The 22,250-nt window shown below is 54.9% G+C and overlaps 2 protein-coding genes across 4 annotated transcripts; both read left to right on the top strand.

Annotated features, from left to right (window-relative positions):
* The first annotated feature begins 1,065 nt into the window (after positions 1-1,065).
* Positions 1,066-4,130, top strand: LRG1 (leucine rich alpha-2-glycoprotein 1). The gene is made up of 2 exons (XM_004059780.4): positions 1,066-1,150; positions 2,179-4,130. Exons 1-2 carry the CDS (start codon positions 1,119-1,121, stop codon positions 3,188-3,190), a joined length of 1,044 nt encoding a protein of 347 aa, XP_004059828.1. The 5' UTR covers positions 1,066-1,118; the 3' UTR covers positions 3,191-4,130.
* Positions 4,131-5,883: 1,753 nt separating this feature from the next.
* On the top strand, positions 5,884-18,513 carry PLIN5 (perilipin 5). Of its 3 annotated transcripts, none has more exons than XM_063701978.1 (8): positions 5,884-5,977; positions 7,059-7,122; positions 9,310-9,505; positions 11,268-11,350; positions 11,857-12,037; positions 15,191-15,390; positions 15,950-16,063; positions 16,941-18,513. In XM_063701978.1, exons 2-8 carry the CDS (start codon positions 7,063-7,065, stop codon positions 17,496-17,498), a joined length of 1,392 nt encoding a protein of 463 aa, XP_063558048.1. In that variant the 5' UTR covers positions 5,884-5,977; positions 7,059-7,062; the 3' UTR covers positions 17,499-18,513. The 3 variants fall into 3 exon arrangements, with proteins under 3 accessions (XP_063558048.1, XP_030862323.2, XP_063558047.1); XM_031006463.3 differs by having other exon boundaries at positions 7,042-7,122; XM_063701977.1 differs by having other exon boundaries at positions 7,012-7,122.
* The last annotated feature ends 3,737 nt before the right edge of the window (positions 18,514-22,250 follow it).

Raw genomic sequence — 22,250 nt, 5'->3', positions numbered from 1 at the left:
GTTCAAGCCCAGCCTGGGCCACACGGCAAAATCCTGTCTCTATTAAAAATATAAAAATTAGCCAGGCATGGTGGTGCATGCCTGTAGTCCCAGCTACTCGGGAGGCTGAGGTGGGAGAATGGTGTGAACCCGGGAGGCGGAGCTTGCAGTGAGTGGAGATCACGCCACTGCACTCCAGCCTAGGCAACAGTGCGAGACTCTGTCTCAAAAAAAAAAAGAAAAAAAATAGTCATAGCTGCAGATAAAGGTGGCACCATCATACCTAAATATTTAGAACTCAACAAGAATGCAAGCACTCTGCAGCCAGGTCCATGAGATGCAGCCAAAGCTGTTCTCAAAGGGAAATTTGTAGCCTCCAAATGCATTTAATAGGAAGTGAGGAAGAATGGAAACAATAGCATGGATGTCAGATTCAGATGAAGAGAAAAAAGGGCAGAAGGAGCCCTTGGAGATTTGAGTTCAGCTTCATAGATGGGGAAACTGAGGCCAAGAAAAGTTAAGTCACTTGCCAAAGGTCACAAGGCAAAGGTGTTCATGACAGAGCTGGAATTCAGAACCAGGTTTGGTTCCTCCCAAGCCACTGTCTAATGACCGTAGAGACGTTTGGCATTACTCACTATTGGACTGTATTTTTAAAATGACTTCGTTTAAAAAAAGCAGTATCAACATACCATGAAATCAAGACGAGTTTTTTTGTTCTTTTCAGTGAGCTTCCGGGTTGCTCAAGTTTATGGTAAATCCCTCCTCTTGCTCAGAGAGCTGTCCCTGTCTCCAGGAATAGTGCCTTACAAACCTGGACCCTTGAACTCCAGGTTGGGGGAAGTGAGGATGCAACTAGAGAGACTCTTGGATTCCCCCCAAAAATCAGGAAGCAAGGAAAGAAAAACCTGTGTTCTAGAAGCAGGGTCAAAAAGGGGTTGAACAGGAAACAATTTCCAGGAAGCAATTTTGTAATCCTGACCCCTCCCCTTCCCCTGCCTGGTTTAGGCTCAGCCCCTATCAGGAACTGGATGGGGGTGGGGACTTCCCCGGGGTTGGTTCCCCTGCCCCCAGTCCAGGCAGGTATAAGGCCACCTCCGCAGGCCAGGACAACCCAGAAGCAAAAGAGAAGAGCTACCATGTCCTCTTGGAGCAGACAGCGACCAAAAAGGTAGGTCCCCACACTACCTGTCCTAGGCAGGTTTGAACGCCAGACCATGCAGAGATACAGGACATTCCAGCTAACCCATAGAAGTCACAGGGAGCAGATACAGGCCTGGTGGCTGGCACAGATCAACCTTAACTGTGACAGAAAGACTGGCGCGCACACACACACACCCCCCTGCAGAAGCCCAGGTGGGCATGGGCAGCAGGGAGCCGGGGGAGGCTTCTTGTTAGAGGCCTGGGGCCACAGTGACCAAGGCTGTCGAGATCATGTCTGATGCCTGCCGGGCCAGGGAAGCCCTGGAGGAGGAGGGGAAGCCCCAGGCTTCCAAGGGTTATGGTGCTAAGTGTAAACCACCGCTTCCCAAGGCCAAATGCCCACCCTCAGACCTGGCCAAAGCAGGACACACTTTTCATGTTCAGAGGCTGCAGTGAGCTGTGATCATGCCAATTCCCTCCAGCCTGGGCAACTGAGCAAGACTCTGTCTCAAAAACATGAACCTGAACATCTGTCTTCCTCCAAGCACCCAATTGGTCAAGGGTGGACAAAAAGGCCAGGATCCCAGAGCAGAGAAGTCTTCATGGAAAAGTGGGCAATGGAGCTGGGGCTTTGAAGGATGAATAGGAGTTCACATCAAAACACAGAGCCAGGGAGACAAGGACTGACCCAGAAAATAAGCCAGATCAGAAGAAACTAGCAAGTTGGACTGTGAATAATTAACAGCTCATGGGGGCTAGGCTGGTGATGGGGAAGTGTATTCATATTATGCGGGAGTTACACTCAGAAACTCAACTTTCCTAGAATTATAATTCTCCCTGGAACAGGGGCCACTTCTGGCAGCTGTGGGGGGTGAGGGTAGAAGCTGGAAGAGGAGGAGGAAGCAACTGCCCTAGTACAGGTAAGAGATGAGGCAGCATAGTCCAGGCTGGTAGCCGCAGAGATGGGAAGAAGTGGGCGGATTTGCTGGTGTATTTTCACCTAGCTGAGTGTATTTTCACTGTGGTTTAGTAAGCATCTTCTGTTACTGCCTGCAGCCCAGGGGGCATTCAACCCCATGTTTCTAGAACTCTGTTCCTGCTGCTGCTGTTGGCAGCCTCAGCCTGGGGGCTCACCCTGAGCCCCAAAGACTGCCAGGTGTTCCGCTCAGACCATGGCAGCTCCATCTCCTGTCAATCACCTGCCGAAATCCCCAGCTCCCTGCCAGCCGACACCGTGCACCTGGCCGTGGAATTCTTCAACCTGACCCACCTGCCAGCCAACCTCCTCCAGGGCGCCTCTAAGCTCCAAGAATTGCACCTCTCCAGCAACGGGCTGGAAAGCCTCTCGCCCGAATTCCTGCGGCCAGTGCCGCAGCTGAGGGTGCTGGATCTAACCCGAAACGCCCTGACTGGGCTGCCCCCGGGCCTCTTCCAGGCCTCAGCCGCCCTGGACACCCTGGTGTTGAAAGAAAACCAGCTGGAGGTCCTGGAGGTCTCGTGGCTACACGGCCTGAAAGCTCTGGGGCACCTGGACCTGTCTGGGAACCGCCTCCGGAAACTGCCCCCCGGGCTGCTGGCCAACTTCACCCTCCTGCGCACCCTTGACCTTGGGGAGAACCAGTTGGAGACCTTGCCACCTGACCTCCTGAGGGGTCCGCTGCAATTAGAACGGCTACATCTAGAAGGCAACAAATTGCAAGTACTGGGAAAAGATCTCCTCTTGCCCCAGCCGGACCTGCGCTACCTTTTCCTGAACGGCAACAAGCTGGCCAGGGTGGCAGCCGGTGCCTTCCAGGGCCTGCGGCAGCTGGACATGCTGGACCTCTCCAATAACTCGCTGGCCAGCGTGCCCGAGGGGCTCTGGGCATCCCTAGGGCAGCCAAACTGGGACATGCGGGATGGCTTCGACATCTCCGGCAACCCCTGGATCTGTGACCAGAACCTGAGCGACCTCTATCGTTGGCTTCAGGCCCAAAAAGACAAGATGTTTTCCCAGAATGACACGCGCTGTGCTGGGCCTGAAGCCGTGAAGGGCCAGACGCTCCTGGCAGTCGCCAAGTCCCAGTGAGACCAGGGGCTTGGGTTGAGGGTGGGGGATCTGGTAGAACACTGCAACCCGCTTAACAAATAATCCTGCCTTTGGCCGGGTGCGGGGGCTCACGCCTGTAATCCCAGCACTTTGGGAGGCCCAGATGGGTGGATCACGAGGTCAGGAGATAGAGACCATCCTGGCTAACATGGTGAAACCCTGTCTCTACTAAAAATATAAAAAATTAGCCGGGCGTGGTGGCGGGCACCTGTAGTCCCAGCAACTCGGGAGGCTGAGGCAGGAGAATGGCGTGAACTCGGGAGGCAGAGCTTGCAGTGAGCCAAGATCGTGCCACTGCACTCTAGCCTGGGCGACAGAACAAGACTGTCTCAAAAAAATTAAAATTAAAATTAAAATTAAAAACAAATAATCCTGCCTTTTACAGGTGAAACTCGGGGCTGTCCATAGCGGCTGGGACCCCGTTTCATCCACCCATGCTTCCTAGAACACACGATGGGCTTTCCTTACCCATGGCCAAGGTGTGCCCTCCGTCTGGAATGCCGTTCCCTGTTTCCCAGATCTCTTGAACTCTGGGTTCTCCCAGCCCCTTGTCCTTCCTTCCAGCTGAGCCCTGGCCACACTGGGGCTGCCTTTCTCTGACTCTGTCTTCCCCAAGTCAGGGGGCTCTCTGAGTGCAGGGTCTGATGCTGAGTCCCACTTAGCTTGGGGTCAGAACCAAGGGGTTTAATAAATAACCCTTGAAAACTGGATCGGATGAATTGGCTTTCATTGTGTTCCTAGCATCTTCTGAAATCAACTTCCTAGGACTCCAGGGTGAAGGAGGAAAAGAGGCATGGCCCAGGCCCTGGGGTGTGGGATATGGTCTCCCTAGGGGATGACAGTTGGGATCAATGGCCTGTGACTTCTCCTCTCCCTTCCCCCATCCTGGGACCTAACTGGAAATAAAACCTTGACTGTTGCCCGGGTGTCATTTTACCAGTGGATTTCTGCCAGGGCTTGTGTCCTAGGAGAAGGTTTAAGTTAAACCAGATTGCCCAGGTCTCCAAACGATTTGTCATGCTGACCTGAGATCATCTAAGGGGGCACCTGCCCCGGGCAAGGTTGCAGGGGCAGGATGGGGCTGAGGGGATGAGCAGGGTCCCGGGCCCACCTGTTGATACAGCATTGGCCATGTGGGGGCTGCAATCGGATTCGGAAGACCCTGGGGCTTGGGGGCATGTCCAGTTTTCCCAGCTCCCTAAAAAATGACCATGCAGCCTGGCATCGTGGCTCACGCCTGTAATCTAAACACTTTGGGAGGCTGAGGCAGGCAGATCACCGGAGGTCAGGAGTTCGAGACCAGACTGGCCAACATGGCAAAACCCTGTCTCTACTAAAAATACAAAAATTAGCCAGGCATAGTGGCACGTGCCTGTAATACCAGCTACTTGGGAGGGTCAGGCAGGAGAATCACTTGAACCTGGGAGGCGGAGGTTGCAGTGAGCCAAGATCGTGCCACTGCACTCCAGGCTGGGCGACAGAATGAAACTGTGTCTCAAAAATAAAAATAAAAATAAAAAGACCATGCCTACATCTGTGGTCATTCCAGGCACGGCAATGAAAAGGCAGGGTTCTGAGGTCCAGTAGGGCTGGGTTTGAATAGGATCCCTGGCCGGGCACGGTGGCTCATGCCTGTAATCCTAGTACTTTGGGAGGCCAAGGCAGGCAAATCACGAGGTCAGGAGTTCAAGACCAGCCTGACAAATATGGTGAAACCCCGTCTCTACTAAAAATACAAAAATTAGCTAGGTGTGGTGGCAGGCGCCTGTAATCCCAGCTACTCGGGAGGTCGAGGCAGGAGAATCACTTGAACCCAGGGAGCGGAGGTTGCAGTGTGTCAAGATTGCGCCACTGCACTCCAGCCTGGGCGACAGAGTCAGACTGTCTCAAAAAAAAAAAAAAAAAAAGAAAAAAAAAAGGAATAGGATCCCTCACTTGCTGTGGTATGCGGGGCAAATGATTTATGATCTCTGAGCCTCAGCTTGCTCATCTGTGAAATGGGGATCCTAGGGAAAGGGAAGGCCTGGCTTCTGGCTTAGTTAAGGGGCAGATTAAGAAATAAAAAGAGGCTGGGTGCAATGGCTCACACCTGTAATCCCAGCAATTTGGAAGGCTGAGGTGGAAGGATCACTTGGGGCTCAGGGGTTGAAGACAAGCCTGGTCAACACAGGGACATCTCGTCTCTACAAAAAGTTTAAAAAGTTAGCTGGGTGTGGTTGTGTGTGCCTGTGGTCCCAGCTACTTAGGAGACTGAGGCGGGAGGATCACCTCAGCCTGGGAGGGCAAGGCTGCAGTGAGCTATGATCACACCACTGCACTCTAGCCCTGGGCAACCCAGCAAGACCCAGTCTCAAAAATCGATAAATAATAATAATTAATAAGAAAAGTCATCAGCGAGTTGGCCAAGGTCACTCAGCAGGGCTATGGGGGCTGTGATCGCATGGACTGTCTCTATGGCAACAGCAGTGAGGGTGACAGGTGGCCAAACTTGGTCCGGGAACGTATAATAGCTCAATCCTTTGAATCTAGCGCTCCCGAATTACTATGGCGACCGTAGGGCACTGGGCTAGCTCCAGGAGAGGGCGAGGGAAGCCTGGAGCCACGCCCCCTGGGCACGCCCCCGCACGGCCTCTCCCCATTGGTCAGTTCCGGAGGCCCCCACTCCGCGAGCAGCTATAAGGTGGGCGGGCGGGACCGGCGCGGGTGCGGAGACTTGAGCCTGGGGTTCAGTGGAGACAGCTGGGGTCTGAAGCCGCTCGCGCCCAGGTGAGTGCCCTGAGGGCGGCGTCCGGGAACGCCCCCCGGGCTTAGGAGAGGAGCTCCAGATAGGGTGGTTGGGCGAAGGTCCCGCGGCGTGGGACGGGTATGACTGGCCAGAGCAGGTGGCTGGGACCCTTGGCCCAGTTGGCCCCAGCTCAGGACCCAGTTGGGCGAGGACCAGGCCTCAGAGGACGCGGGGTGGCAACCGGAGGGATCGCAGGCGGCAGGTCTGAGGCCCGAGGTCGAGCTCCCCCCTGTAACTCTAGCTGGCTGCGTGACCTTGGGACCAGCATGGACCTGCTGCGTGCCTCAGTTGCCCTGTCTGTCAAATGAGCTGTGAGTGGACTGGGACCCAGCAGCTACCACCTCCAGCCATCTAGGGTGCTTGGGCAGTTCTGGGCCCAGGCAGGGGCCGCAGGGGTAGCAGGGACCTCCCCCATCTTACAAAACAGGAAACAGCCCAGAGAGGTGAAGGTGCTTGCCAAAAATCACACAGCTGGCCAGGTGCAGTGTCTCATGCCTGTAATCCCAGCACTTTGGGAGGCCGAGGCGGGCAGATCACTTGAGCCCAGGAGTTTGAGACCAGCCTGGGCAACATGGCGAAACCCCGTTTCTACTAAAAATACAAAAATTAGCAGAGCATGGTGGCACGTGGGTAATCCCAGCTAACTGGGAGGCTGAGGCAGGAGAATCACTTGAACCTGGGAGGCGGAAATTGCAGTGAGCTGAGATGGCGCCACTGCTCTCCAGCCTGGGCGAGAGAGATTCTGTCTTTAAAAAAATAATAAAAATAACACCGCAATTAATGGTAGCATTTGAACCCAGGTCTTTCTCACCTCAGAGACCATGCTTCGGGTCACTCCGGCAACCCTACCTTGCCAGAGGCTCATTATTGGACACCTGTGTATAGAGCTCTGGACAAGCATTGTCTGAGCCCCACAGAATGCCCCATTTTGCAGATGAAGAAACTGAGGCCCCAAGAGGTTTGAGAGTTGCTCAAGTCACAGAGCCCAATTTGACAGGATCTGATGCCTGGGCAGGTGCTCCCCTTACTCAGTCCTGCCCCGCAGAGTGACCCTGTTTGCAGCACGATGTCTGAAGACGAGGCGGCTCAGATCCCCAGATCCAGTGTGTGGGAGCAGGACCAGCAGGTGAGGGCTGCCCCTCCCGTGGAGCAGGGACACAAGGTATTGTGTGGGACAGTCCCTTCTAGGAGCGTTTCAGGCCAGGTATCCCGCCCCACTCCTCTCCTTGCTAGGAAAACCTGAGTCATAAAATATTTTGGTCCATGGAGGGGATGGTCTATTTCCTAGTGGGGGCTTAATGAGGCCCTGGGAGGGGAGTGTCTCTCAAAGACACCCAGCTGGCTTCTGTGGCCCCTACCCAACCCTTTCCCTCTCCTTTGATCCCTGAGTCTCCACCTGTATCCTTCTGTCTGCACGTCCACCATCATGGCGCCCTCAGTAACAACAATAGTAAGAGCAGCAATCACTGTATCGGTCACAGTTCCAACCGTTTCATGTATATTGGCTCCCTGAACACTCATCACAACCCTAGTAACCCATTTCATAGATGGGGAAACGAAGGCACCGAACAGTTCAGTGGCTTGCCCAAGTTCACACAACTTGCAGGCAGCTGAACCAGAAGTGAACAGAGGCCACTGTGCTCCAGGGGCAGTGCTCTGAACCCCCAGACTCTAACATCTCCTCCCTCGAGCAGACAGATCGCAGTGGATCCTTTAACAACATGGGTTTGAACTGCACAGGTCAGGCTGGGTGCGGTGGCTCATGCCTGTAATCCCAGCACTTTGGGAGGCCAAGCGGGCAGATCAACTGAGGTCAGGAGTTCGAGACCAGCCTGGCTAACTTGGTGAAACCCTGTCTCTACTAAAAATACAAGAATTAGCCGGGTGTGGTGGCGGGTGCCTGTATTCCCAGCTACTCGGGAGCCTGAGGCAGGAGAACCGCTTGAACCCTGAAGGCGGGGGTTGCAGTGAGCCGAGATCACGCCACTGCACTCCAGCCTAGGTAACAAGAACGAGACTCCATCTCAAAAAAAAAAAAAAAAAAGCCAGGTGGGGTGGTGGCTGCCTGGAATCCCAGCTAATTGGGAGGCTGAGGCAGGAGAATCTCTTGAACCCAGGAGACAGAAGTATGCAGACCTTTTTCAACCAAATGCAGATAAAAAAAATATAGTATTTGGCCAGGCGCAGTGGCTCATGCCTATAATCCCAGCATATTAGGAGACTGAAGCAGGAGGATCGCTTGAGCCAGGAGTTCAAGACCAGCATGGGCAACACAGCAAGACCCAATCTCTATAAAATAAAATAAAATTAGCTGGGCACAGTGGTGTGCACCTGTAATCCCAGGTACTTGGAGACTGAGGTGGGAGGATTGCTTGAGGCTAGGAGGCTTAGGCTGCAGTGAGCCGTGCTTGAATCACTGCCCTCTAGCCTGGCCAACAGAGCAAGACCTTGTCTCTATTGAAAACAAAAAAATTGTGACCAGGTGCAATGGCTCAGGCCTGTAATCCCAGCACTTTGGGAGGCTGAGGTGGGTGGATCACCTGAGGTCGGGAGTTCGAGACCAGCCTGGTCAACATAGTGAAACCCTGTTTCTACTAAAAATAAAAATAAAAACAAAATTGGCTGGGTGCGGTGGCTCACGCCTGTAATCCCTGCACTTTGGGAGGCCAAGGCAGGTGGATCACCTGAGGTTGGTAGTTTGAGACCAGCCTGACCAATGTGGAGAAACCCCATCTCTACTAAAAATACAAAAACAAAACAAACAAACAAAAAAAACGGGTATGGTGGCACATCCCTGTAATCCCAGCTCCTCGGGAGGCTGAGGCAGGAGAATCACTTGAACCCGGGAGGCGGAAGTTGCGCTGAGCCGAGATCGCGCCACTGCACTCCAGCCTGGGCGATAGAGCGAGACTCCGTCTTATAATAATAATAATTGCCAGGTGTGGTGGCGGGCGCCTGTAATCCCAGCTACTTGGGAGGCTGAGGCAGGAGAATCGTTTGAATCCAGGAGGAGGAGGCTGCAGTGAGTCGAGATGGTGCCACTGCACTCCAGCCTGGGTGATAAGAGTGAAACCCCATTACAAACAAAATTGTAATGCTCTGTGTACGCCATGGGAAGAGGAGCCTGTGAGTGCAGGAACCATGACATTCTCACATCCACATTTATCTTCACTGCCTCTACGTGGCGGGGTTCTCAGTACTCCATCCTTCCACTCTCCCATTCCTCGTCCTGGCCCAGAGAGGGGAAGTAGGTTGAGGTGTGGCTGGGGCCCCACTTCCCCCAAGGTCCCCCTGATGCCGACCCTTCCCGCAGAACGTGGTGCAGCGCGTGGTGGCTCTGCCCCTGGTCAGGGCCACGTGCACCGCGGTCTGCGATGCTTACAGTGCAGCCAAGGACAGGCACCCGCTGCTGGGCTCCGCCTGCCGCCTGGCTGAGAACTGCGTGTGCGGCCTGACCACCCGTGCCCTGGACCACGCCCAGCCGCTGCTCGAGCACCTGCAGCCCCAGTGTGAGTGCCCCGGCCCGTGTCCCTGGGAGCTGTGGCTTGCCACCCCCCCCCACCCCCCCCGTCCCATCCTCCTTGGTCTATCTGCATGACACTCCTGGGGGTCATCTTCAGCCTAGCCACCTGTCCCACTGCCATGCCACCTGTCCTCAATCTCTTCACTTAAGTCCCTCTTTAATCTGATCACCAGCCAGGCATGGTGGCTCATGCCTATGATCCCAGCACTTTGGGAGGCCGAGGCAGGAGGATCACTAGAGGCCAGGAGTTCAAGACCAGCCGGAGCAACATAGCGAGACCCTGTATCTCAAAAAAAAAATTTTTTTTTTAAATCTGGCTGGGTGTGGTGGCTCATGCCTGTAATCCCAGCACTTTGTGAGGCTGAGGCGGTTGGATCACAAGGACAGAAGTTTAAGACCAGCCTGGACAACTTAGTGAAACCCTGTCTCTACTAAAAATACAAAACTTGGCCGGGTGTGGTGGCACACACCTGTAATCCTAGCTACTCAGGAGGCTGATGCAGGAGAATTGCTTGAACCTGGGAGGCAGAAGTTGCAGTGAGCCAAGACCGCACCATTGCGCTCCAGCCTGGGCAACAGAGTGAGATTCCATTTCCAAAAAAAAAAAAGCAAAAACAAACAAACAAAAAAACTGATCCCCTGACAGGTGCGGTGGCTCATGCCTGTAATCCCAGCATTTTAGGAGTCCGAGGCAGGCGGATCACTTGAGGTCAGGAGTTCGAGACCAGCCTGGCCAACATGGTGAAACCCCATCTCTACTAAAAATACAAAAAATTAGTCAGGCATGGTGGTGGGCGCCTGTAATCCCAGCTGCATGGGAGGCTGAGGCAGGAGAATCGCTTGAACCTGGGAGGCAGGGGTTGCAGCAAGCCGAGATCGCACCACTGCACTCCAGCCTGGGTGACAGAGCTAGACTCTGTCTCAAAATAAATAAATAAATCTGATCCCCTGGCCCTCTGCCCTTACCTGTTTACTGGTGGGGCCCCTCCTCTCTGTCCCTATTCCATCTGTCTCCCTGTGTCCCCTCCTTTGTTGGCCTGATGTGCCTTGAGTCCATTTGTCTCTCCAGGCCCCCTCCCCTCTGCACCTGCCTCTGCCTGTCCTAAGCCCCGCAGCCTCCGCTCTGTAGTTCTCACATCTCTGTGGACCCCTGAGCCGATGACAGGCAGGGGACTACAGGATCCTTGGCCTCTAGTCTGATCCAGGAAGAGGGTCACCTGAGGGTCCTAGCCCAGCACCTCCTCACCTCCCTCTCAGCCAGCTTCTGTGACCTTGAGTCTGTCCGCTGGGCCATCTGAGCTGGGCACGGCTGAAAAGTCGCCTTGGTGCTGGGAGAACAGGGTGGGTGGCAGGGCCCAGGCAGGAGGGCAGAGGAGGCAGTGCCCAACCCAGCGGCCTACCCACACCCTCAGGGCCCCCAGTCTCACCTAGGGAGGCAGCCAGGTCCCCCTGTGGTCTAGGCCTTCTCCCCATCTCCCTCGTAGACTCTCTCTCCAGGCGCCACAGGTGTCTGCCCCAGTGTCTTTGGTGTAAGCGGCTTCTTGGTGTAAGGTCTCAGGAAGCCTGCCCATCTCCTGGTGTGGGTCTCGTCTCCATCATTCTGTTTCATTTCTCCCTGTCTTCTCCTGGTCTCCTCCCTTCTCTGTCTCTGCTTCTCTCTCTAGCATTCCCTCCCTCTACAACTCTCACTGCGCCCCTGTCTCCCTCTGCGTCTCCCCGAGTCTCACTCCCCGCCTCTCTCCCTTCAGTGGCCACCATGAACAGCCTCGCCTGCAGGGGCCTGGACAAGCTGGAGGAGAAGCTTCCCTTTCTCCAGCAACCTTCGGAGACGGTACCCCGGACGACTAGACATGGGGACCTCCAGTGGGGGCAGGCCAGACTAGAGGCAGGAGGGAGGGAGGGATGGTGCCAACCAGGCTTTTAGTTAACTCAAGAAAAAACAGCCAGGTTAAAATAACTGCAACATATATATGTGTGTGTGTGTGTGTATGTATGTATACATATATGTATATATGTATAGTGTATATATGTATATATACGTATAAGTGTATGTATATATACGTATATGTGTATATATACATGTATATACGTATATGTGTGTATATGTGTATATATGTATATGTATGTGGGTATATATATGTATTGCTAGTAAGGGCGGGTAACTCCCTCAACACCCTCTGTGAGGGAAGGGTTTTATCACCCATTTTATAGGGGAAACTGAGGCACGGAGCCAGGAAGAAGTCCAGGGATCTTTGAGTCCCAGACCCAGGGAACTAGGGTGGCAGAAATGGAGCTGGAGTCCCACGGTGCCTGGAGTGGGAGGGCCCTTCCTTCCAGGTGGTGACCTCAGCCAAGGACGCGGTGGCCAGCAGTGTCACGGGTGTGGTGGACCTGGCCCGGAGGGGCCGGCGCTGGAGCGTGGAGCTGAAGCGCTCCGTGAGCCATGCCGTGGATGTTGTACTGGAAAAATCAGAGGAGCTGGTGGATCACTTCCTGCCCATGACGGAGGAAGAGCTCGGTGAGGACGACACCCTCAACCCTAACCCCTGAGTCCTGCCCCGTCCCCATCCCCCGTGGTACAGATCAGAGAGGTCTGAGACTCACCCAAGGTCACACAGCACATCAGCAGGAAACATACAACTCAAAACCAGGCCTGTCCTCCCTCCCGGTCACTTCCAAGGCCCCTCAACCTGCATCCCGCCAGGAGTCAGAACACCCAAGACCCTAAGGGCATATAGGGCTTTTAGACTTGAGGTCCCAAACTGGTGGCCCCCCAAATGCCTGTGCAGCGTGTTTTAAATATTTTCATTCTTTGCATGCATTTAACAACCAGATTTTGCATTACATGTCCCGATTCTTGGCTTGTTTTGAAAAACTAGACACACTGCCAGGCACAGTGGGTCACGCCTGTAATCTCAGCACTTTGGGAGGCCAAGGTGGGCAGATCATGAGGTCAGGAGTTCGAGCCCAGCCTGGGCAACATAGTGAAATCCCGTCTCTACTAAAAATACAAAAAATTAGCCAGGCGTGGTGGCATGTGCCTGTATTCCCAGATACTCGGGAGGCTGAGGCAGGAGAATCACTTGAACCCGGGAGGTGGAGGTTGCAATGAGCTGAGATCACGCCATTGCACTCCAGCCCAGGCCACAGTGCGAGACTCCGTCTGAAAAAAAAAAAAAAGCTAGACACAGCCAGAATATTGTCTGCCCCTTCAGATGGTTTGCTCAGCTCCACTAGTTCCCAGTGGTTTATGTCGTATCTACTTTGATGGTTTTTGGTACCTGCCTGGCCGTGGAGACCATGTGAATGTCCAACTCTGGCCTTACAGCACTGGAAAAATGTATGGGCTTACCCCCACCTCAGCAGAAAAGCAGGGAGGCGGCCGGGCGCGGTGGCTCACGCCTGTAATCCCAGCACTTTGGGAGGCCGAGGCGGGCCGATCACGAGGTCAGGAGATCGAGACCATCCTGGCTCACACGGTGAAACCCCGTCTCTACTAAAAATACAAAAAATTAGCTGGGCGTGGTGGCGGGCGCCTGTAGTCCCAGCTACTCGGGAGGCTGAGGCAGGAGAATGGCATGAACCCGGGAGGCGGAGCTTGCAGTGAGCAGAGATCGCACCACTGCACTCGAGCCTGGGTGACAGAGAGAGACTCTATCTCAAAAAAAAAAAAAGGCAGTGAGGCATTGATCAGGCACTTCTTGTGTGCCAGGCACTCCTGAAATTTTTTTCCTTTTTTTTTGAGACAGAATCTCACTTTGTTGCCCAGGCTGGAGTGCAGTGTTGCGATCTCAGCTCACTACAGCCTCTGCCTCCTGGGTTCAAGCGATTCTCCGGCCTCAGCCTCCCAAGTAGCTGGGATTACAGGCACCCACCACTACACCCAGCTAATTTTTGTGTATTTATAGAGATGGGGTTTCGCATGTTGGCCAAACTCCTGACCTCAGGTGAGCCGCCTGCCTTGACCTCCCAAAGTGCTGGGATTACAAGCGTGAGTCCACCACGCCCAACCACTGTTTTTTTTGTTTGTTTGTTTTGTTTTTGTTTTTTTTTTGAAATGGAGTCTCACTCTGTCACCCAGGCTGGAGTGCAGTGATATGATCTTGGCTCACTGCAGCGTCCGCCTCCTGGGTTCAAGTGATTCTCCTGCCTCAGCCTCCTAGACAAATGAAACTAGAGGTGCACACCACCACATCTGGCTGATTTAAAAATTTTTTTTTAGGCCGGGCGTGGTGGCTTACGCCTGTAATCCCAGCACTTTGGGAGGCCAAGGAGGGCAGATCACAAGGTCAGGAGATCGAGACCATCCTGTGAATGGTGAAACCCCATCTCTACTAAAAATACAAAAAATTGGTCGGGTGTGGTGGCGGGTGCCTGTAGACCCAGCTACTCGGGAGGCTGAGGTGGGAGAATGGCGTGAACCTGGGAGGTTGAGCTTGCAGTGAACCGAGATTGCGCCTCTGCACTCCAGCCTGGGCAACAGAGCGAGACTCCGTCTCAAAAAAAAAAAAAAAAAAAATTTTTTTAGAGATGGGGTCTTGTTCTGTCACCCAGGCTGGTCTCCAACTCCTGGGCTCAAGTGATCCCCCTGCCTTGGCCTCCCAAAGTGCTGGGATTACAGGCGTGAGCCACTGTGCCTGGACTATGATATATTCTATTTTTTTCCACCATATCTTGTGTGGATTTTCTCTTTTTTTATTATTTTTCATTCATTTTTTTAATTTTAATTTTTTTTTGAGATGGAGTCTTGCTCTGTTGCCCAGGCTAGAGGGCAGTGGCGTGATCATAGCTAACCATAGCCTTCAATTCCTGAGCTCAATTGATCCTCCTGCCTCAGCTTCTCAAGCAGCTGGGACTATAGGCACACGCCACTGTGCCCAGCCCTGGCTAATTTCCGTATTTCTTTTTTAGAGACAGGGTTTTGCTGTATTGCCTAAGCTAGTCTCAAAGTAATCCTCCCTGGGCTCAAGCAATCCTCCCATCTCGGCCTCCGAAAGTGCTGGGATTACAGGTGCATGCTGCTGCACCCAACCTATATTTTTAAAAGGCTGCTTAAAAGAATGGTTAAGCAGGCCAGGCATGATGGCTCACACCTGTAAACACAGCACTTTAGGAGGCCAAGGCAGGCGGATCAATTGAGCTCAGGAGTTCTAGACCAGCCTGGCCAACATGGTGAAACCCCATCTCTGCTAAAAATACAAAACTTAATCGGGTGTGGTGGTGCACGCCTGTGGTCCCAGCTACTCAAGAGGCTGAGGCAGGAGAATCGCTTGATCCTGGGAGGCAGAGGTTGCAGTGAGCTGGGATAGTGCCACTGCACTCCAGCCTGGGGGACAGAGCGAGACTCCATCTCAAAGAAAAAAAAAATGGTTAAGCAGTTTGGGGCCAACGTGCCTGGGTTCCAATCTGGGTCTGCTTCTTGCATCCTGCAGGATCTCACCTCTCCTTTGCCTCAGTTTTCCTCCTGTGTAAAACAGGGCCCACCATAGTGCCTACATCTTAGGGTTTGGGGAAGACCAAATGGGTTGATGTCAGTCAAGGGGAACTGTGAATGTGGGAACCTGTGGCTTCTGTACCCTGAGGTGGGTGAGCAGATGTGGAGGGGGTGGCTGTGCTGTCCCCGTGCTGTCCCCGTGCTGTCCCCGTGCTGTCCCCGAATCCTGTCCTCCAGCGGCACTGGCGGCTGAGGCTGAAGGTCCTGAAGTGGGTTCGGTGGAGGATCAGAGGAGACAGCAGGGCTACTTTGTGCGCCTCGGCTCCCTGTCAGCACGGATCCGCCACCTGGCCTACGAGCACTCTCTGGGGAAACTGAGGCAGAGCAAACACCGTGCCCAGGACACCCTGGCCCAGCTGCAGGAGACGCTGGAGCTGGTGAGAACCCGCTGCCCGCCCCTGCTCCGGGATGCAGTCCGATCAGTATGGATTGAGCGCCAGCTGAATACCGGATCCCGTGCTAGCCTAAAGCAGGAGGCGGAGCTGGGTGCAGCTGTCTCCAGCTGCATGTGTTCAGGGCTGGGGGACCCGGGCCTGGAGGAGCCCAGGGATGTCATGGCTCTGCCTGGAGAGTCAGGGAGGGGTTTTGTGGAAGAGGGGAAGGAGAAGCTGGAATTTATAGCAAGTTAGGGTAGGTCAGAAGAGAGCCTTCCTCCTCATCAGAATCCTCCCATCCTCAGCTCTTCCCTCCCCGCAGCAGCCACCAGAGGGCACCTGTGAGCCTCTGAGTCAGGTCCATCCCTTCTTTACCCACAGCCCTCTATGGCTCCCACCTCCCTTGGGGTCCAAGCCCAAGTCTTCCCCACGGCCCTGCACAACCTGCCTCGGTCTCCTAAATGCTTACTGAGGCCAGATCAGTGGTCCTGGACCCCACCCCCAGCTCCCCCAGCTCCCCCAGCTCCCCCAGCTCTGAAGACCACCATTTCTGTCCTTGCAGATAGACCACATGCAGTGCGGGGTGACCCCCACCGCCCCGGCCCGCCCTGGGAAGGTGCACGAGCTGTGGGGGGAATGGGGCCAGCGCCCTCCGGAGAGCCGCCGCCGGAGCCAGGTGAGACCGCAGGAGTGCCAGGTGAGGTGGTGTCTGCCTCCAGGCCGCGGAGGAAGAGGGGGAGCGACGGACTGTGGGTCAGCCCAGTACTGCCGGGGACCCAACTCAAGCTATCTCAAACCAAGTGCTGAGCTCAGCTAGTTGAGGTGTCTGTGGGGGGAAACTGAGGCAGGTTTAAGTCCCATTGTGTGTTTTACTTATGTATTTATTTTGAGATGGAGTTTTATTATTTTATTATTTATTTATTTTTGAGATGGAGGGAGGTGGGGGGAAAGGGAGGTGTTAGCCCAAGCAAGCAGTAGTCCCTGGCTTCCCGCCCCTTCTCGCTTTCCCTCCCTCCACATTCTCTCCCTGAACCTATAGCCTAGAAACCATCTCTCCACTTTCCACTTTATTTATATTTATTTATTTGAGAAGGATTCTCACTCTGTCGCCCAGGTTGGAGTGCAGTGGCGCGATCTCAGCTCACTGCAACCTCCGCCTCCCGGGTTCAAGCGATTCTCCTGTCTCAGCCTCCTAAGTAGCTGGGACTACAGGTGTCCACCACCACGCCTGGCTAATTTTTGTATTTTTGGTAGATACGGGGTTTCGCCATGTTGGCCAGGCTAGTCTTGAACTCCGCACCTCAGGTGATCCGCCCGACTCGGCCTCCCAAAGTGCTGGGATTACAGGCGTGAGCCACCGCGACCGGCCCCATTGTGTGTTTATGAAGGAGACTGAGTCAGGGCTGGGTCACGTTCTGTGTCTACAGGGGACAGGACTATGAGGTCTATGAGACAGGTTGACAGCTCCACTGTGGGTCCATCAGAGAAACCGAGGCAGGACAGCAGTCCTCCTGGGCGTCCATAGGGGAAACTGAGGTCTCCGCCCCCTGCAGGCAGAGCTGGAGACGCTGGTGCTGTCCCGCAGCCTGACCCAGGAGCTGCAGGGCACGGTAGAGGCACTGGAGTCCAGCGTGCGGGGCCTGCCCCCCGGCGCCCAGGAGAAGGTGGCTGAGGTGCGGCGCAGTGTGGACGCCCTGCAGACCGCCTTCGCTGATGCCCGCTGCTTCAGGGACGTGCCAGCGGCCGCGCTGGCCGAGGGCCGGGGTCGCGTGGCCCGCGCGCACGCCTGCGTGGACGAGCTGCTGGAGCTGGTGGTGCAGGCCGTGCCGCTGCCCTGGCTGGTGGGACCCTTCGCGCCCATCCTTGTGGAGCGAGCCGAGCCCATGCCCGACCTGGCAGACCTGGTGGACGAGGTCATCGGAGGCCCTGACCCCCGCTGGGCGCACCTGGACTGGCCGGCCCAGCAGAGAGCCTGGGAAGCAAAGCACAGGGACGGGAATGGGAATGGGGACGGGGACGGGATGGGTGTTGCCGGGGACATCTGCGAGCAGGAACCCGAGACTGCCAGCTGCCCGGTCAAGCACACCCTGATGCCGGAGCTGGACTTCTGACCCATGGGCCAGTGGAGGCAGGGAGGAAAGGCCCCCTGCACACCCCGATCCCTGCTGCCCCCTGGTGGCCACACGTAAGCACGAGGCCTTGGCCTTGACCCTTGGCCTTGACCCTTGGCCTTGACCCTTGGCCTTGACCCTTCTTTGGACTCAGGCCCAACTCCGGATCCCTGACCACCTTTTTGGTATTGGACTCTCCCATTTTTTCCTTGAACACATGGACAAAGAGGCCCGGGGGAGCAGGGCCTCGAACCCAATTCAGGCCAACTTGAGCCACAAGCTGGGTTCTTCACCTATGTCCTGCTCCCCGGCTCCATGAAGCTAATCCAAATCTTTCCAAGAGGCTGGACACAGTGGCTCACACCTGTAATCCCAGCACTTTGGGAGTCTGAGGCAGGTGGATCATCTGAAGTCAGGAGTTTGGGATCATCCTGGCCAACATGATGAAACCCTGTCTCTACTTAGAAAAAAAAAAAAAAAAAAAAAAAGCCAGGTGTGGTGGTGTGCACCTGTAGTCCCAGCTAGTTGCGAGGCTGATGCAGAAGAATTGCTTAAACCTGAGAGGCGCGGAGGTTGCAGTGAGCAGAGATCGCGCCACTGCACACCAGCCTGGGTGACAGAGCGAGACTCCATCTAACAAAAAATAACAATAACAGCCTCCCCAAGAAATACACATTTTGCCCAATGCCTTCTGTTTGGGGCTTTGAAAAGTGAGCCCTGACTGGGTGTGGTGGCTGACACCTGTAATCACAGCACTTTGGGAGGCCAAGGTGGGAGGACTGCTTGAGCCCAGGAGTTGGAGGCTGCAGTGAGCCATGATCTTGCCCCTGCACTCTCGCCTGGGTGACAGAGCAAGACTCTATCTCAAAAATGTTTTTAAAAAATACTTTCTAGGGAAACACACATTTTGCCCTATTTGGAACTTTGAAAAGTGAGCCCTCCTCTGCCCATGGGCCGTGCTGCTCAGCCTGCCATACTCGCTTGCTTTGCTGTTTGGGATTTGCCACCAGAATAAAGGTCCTTTTTGTTGTTGAAAGGCCCATGTGTGTGTTCCAGCCAGGGTGGGTCTCAGTCCCAGGGGGCTGGGGGCCACGGAGGTGTGTCACTGCAGAGACATGGAGAAGGAAGTGTGTAGAGCCAGAGTTGAAGATCTAGAAGAATGGTGCTTCTCTGACCTGCCTGTCATCCTGTCTGGGATCCACCGTTACTGCCCAGCCCACGTGGGGTAAGCATTACCACTTAAAATTAGCCGGGCACCATGGCTCATATCAGCAATCCCAGCACTTTGGGAGGCTGAGGTGGGAGGATTGCATGAGCCCAGGAGTTTTGACACCAGCCTGGGCAACATAGGAGACCTTGTCTCTACAAAAAATTTTAAAATGACACATGGTACAAGCCTGTGCCCCAGCTACTCGGGAGGCTGAGGCAGCAGGATCGCTTGAGCCTAGGAAGTTGAGGTTGCAGTGAGCTTTGATCGGTAACCACTCCACTCCAGCCTGGGCAACAGAGCGAGACCCTGTCTCTAAAAATAAACAAGAGCATTGCCCCTTCGGCCGCATGGAAGCTGTTCTCATCTTGGTACAGGTGAATTTTGTGGAAATTGCAGGGAGCAGAAAAGACGGGGAAGGAGTCAGATGGGGCAGCTCTCTCTCTACCTCCTCGTCCTGCAGGAGCTGGTCTTGTGGTCTCTCCAGCTGCACTGGCCAGGATGGGAAGACAGAGGCAGGGCAAGGGCCATAGGCTGGTCTCGGGGGTTTCCTCCTGTCCTCTGACCGCATTCCTGGCTGCTCTTCTGACTCCCCTGGGGCTGGGCGGGGTGTTGGGAAACCACAGCTTGGTATGGTGAGGTCAGGGTGGCCCTTGACTTCCCTTGGACATAGTCCAGAGGGCAGCTCTGGGATCTCCGACCACTTCCACCAGCCAAATCTACCTCCCTGCTCCTGTTCTGGAACCTCCCACAGGTCCCCACTGCCCACAGACCAAACTCTTCACCTTCCAGCTTCCTCCTCCAGCCTGACCTGGATACTTTGCTCTCTTACCATTGAAGTGGGCACATTCCCACCTCCGGGCCTTTGCTGAGGCTGTGCAGCCATCTCGAATACTCTTCCCACCCCCCATCCGTCCCTTGGACACATCTCATACATCCTCAAGGCCCAGCCTCAATGCCGCCTCCTCCAGGAAGGCTTCCAGGACTCCATCCCAGCCGGATACTTCCCTCCTCCGGTCCTCCACAGGCCACCTTCTCAAGGTTTCTTGCCCTTTCCACCTTGACTTTATAGCCACAGGCAGCCTTGCCCTCTCTTCCCACATGAGGCTGGGGGCTCCTGGCAGGGCCAGGCCTGTTGAGGATGATCAGAACAGCACACAGGGGTAGGCATTTTGGCAGAGGGGACAGCTTAGGGAAAGGCACAGCAGTAGGGAAATCAGTTTCACTGCAGCAGAGGTGAGGAAAAGAGAATGGGTTGAGCTAAGCCCTGGGATTTTTCTTTTCTTTTCTTTTTTTTGGGGGGGGTGGGGAAGGAGTCTCACTCTGTCACCCAGGCTGGAGTGCAGTGGTGCGATCTCAGCTCACTGCAACCTCCACCTCCCAGGTTCAAGTGATTCTCCTGCTTCAGCCTCCCGAGTAGCTGGGATTACAGGTGTGCACCACCACACACAGCTGATTTTTGTATTTTTAGTAGAGATAGGGTTTTGCCATGTTGGCCAGGCTGGTCTCGAACTCCTGACCTCAGGTGATCCACCTGCCTCAGCCTCCCAAGATGCTGGGATTACAGCCGTAAGTCACCATGCCTGGCCCATTAATTCATTTAATTTTTATTTAAAGATATATTTTGGGCAGCCGGGCATGGTGGCTCATGCCTGTAATCCCAGCGCTTTGGGAGGCCGAGGCAGGCGGATCACGAGGTCAGGAGATCGAGACCATCCTGCCTAGCACAGTGAAACCCTGTCTCTACTAAAAATACAAAAAATTAGCCCGGCGTGGTGGCGAGTGCCTGTAGTCCCAGCTACTCGGGAGGCTGAGGCAGGAGAATGGCGTGAACCCGGGAGGCAGAGCTTGCAGTGAGCCGAGATCGCACCACTGTACTCCAGCCTGGGCGACAGAGTGTGACCCCGCCTCAACAGAAGTATATATATATATATATATATATATATATTTTTTTTCTTTTGTTCTTTTGGGGCAGGGTTGCGCTCTGTCACCCAGGCTGGTCTCAAACTTCTGTGCTCAAGCCAATCCTCCTGCCTCGGTCTCCCTAAATGCTGGGGTTACAGGGTGAGCCATGGCACCTGGCCTGAGGTATATATTTTTTAAAGGGAGAGGAGATCCAGGAAGGCCTCTTTGAAGAAGTGATATTTGAGGAAAGATCTGGAAGGAGGTGTGAGGGATGTGGGAAAGGGTGCTGGAGGCAAAAGCAACAACCCACATGAAAGCCCTGAGGCAGGATGTGCGGGGCTAAGCAGGCACAGTCACGTGTGTCTTTGAGGGACTCCTCTTTCCTGGCGTGTTATGGGAACAGTGAAAAGGCCCGTGTGGCTGGAGCAGAGTGAGGAGAAGAAGGAGGGGAAGGTGGGGAGCAGACGAGGCAGGTTATGCAGGGCCTAGTGGGCTGCAGGAAGGGGACTTGGGCTTTGACCCCAGGCTCCCACCCCGGGGAAGGTGGGAGCCATGGAGGGTGCTGGGCAGAGGAGGGGTAGATCCTGGCTGGGATGTTTATGATCACTTTTTAATTTTTTCTCTCCACACACTGGGCTGTGGCCGCCCTTTGGGAAGGGGAGGGGCACTCAGAGCTCTCCCAGCCACCCTTGGGAAGCACTGGCTGGTAGGAGAGGTTGGGGGACACCCCCCCTTCTGGTCCCCCACTGTTTAGCAAACACAGTTTCGGCTCCAAGGAGACAGACGGCCTGGGAATCATCAGATCCTGTGGCTGGACCCTCCCTCCTCCCAGCCCAGTGCCCAGAGCCACCCATGGGGTCTGCCCTCTCACCCCCAATAACACAGGGCTAGGAACCCTGTCTCAGGGGCAGGTAGGAGGGGGACACAGCCCAGGGTGGGCGTTACGGCCATTCCTCTGCCCACCCACCCACAGACAGCCCAGCACATAGGCTGGGCTCAGCACAAAGGTTCCGGGTCTGGGTTTGAATACCGTCCTCACCACTTCCTGGAATAGGAGGGTCTGGGTTTGAATCCCGTCCTCACCACTTCCTGGAACAGGATGCCTCCTCCAGGGAGCCTCCCTGGGTTGGCCCAAGCCCCCCAGGCTGGGTTTCCACTCCTAGGGTGCCCCCAGCTTGGCTGGTGCTCCATCTTGGTCTGCGTTTTGGCCCAAGTCTCTTCCGGAGAGTGATGGGCTCCCCTCCACACTGAGGACACCCCCTGCTCCTTGCCGAGACCCCGAGACCCCGCTTCTGCCTGAGTAACGCGAAGGCAGCATTTGTTCAGTGCATGACCTCATCTCACAGAGGCTCACAATCACACAGAGGCTCACAACCACTCTCTGTGTTGCTCCATTGAGCCAAACGTGTATTAAGCGCCAAATGTATGCCAGGCACTGTTCTGTGGGTGGAAGAGGGTGCCCTGTGGGAACCTGCAGGGAAGGTGTTCCAGGCAGAGGGCACAGCCCGTGCAGAGGCCCTAAGGCAGGACCGTGCCAGGTGCGCTGGAGGCATAGCGAGGAGGCCTGTGTGGCTGGGATGAAGCAAGCGAAGGAGGAAAATGGAGATGAGAGCAGAGAAGCTGGACGTTACGGGACGTGG

This window comes from Gorilla gorilla, chromosome 20 (genome assembly GCF_029281585.2).
Source record: "Gorilla gorilla gorilla isolate KB3781 chromosome 20, NHGRI_mGorGor1-v2.1_pri, whole genome shotgun sequence".
Classification (NCBI taxonomy): domain Eukaryota; kingdom Metazoa; phylum Chordata; class Mammalia; order Primates; family Hominidae; genus Gorilla; species Gorilla gorilla.
The sequence above is the reverse complement of the archived record's forward strand: the minus strand, read 5'-3'. Positions and strand labels throughout refer to the sequence as shown.

Coding starts and splice junctions, on each gene's coding strand:
- PLIN5 (XM_063701978.1), top strand. CDS start 7,063: ATGTCTGAAGACGAGGCGGCTCAGATCCCCAGATCCAGTGTGTGGGAG. Junction 11,351..11,856: donor TCCAGCAACCTTCGGAGACG/GTACCCCGGACG, acceptor CCTTCCTTCCAG/GTGGTGACCTCAGCCAAGGA. Junction 12,038..15,190: donor CATGACGGAGGAAGAGCTCG/GTGAGGACGACA, acceptor CCTGTCCTCCAG/CGGCACTGGCGGCTGAGGCT.
- LRG1 (XM_004059780.4), top strand. CDS start 1,119: ATGTCCTCTTGGAGCAGACAGCGACCAAAAAG. Junction 1,151..2,178: donor AGCAGACAGCGACCAAAAAG/GTAGGTCCCCAC, acceptor TACTGCCTGCAG/CCCAGGGGGCATTCAACCCC.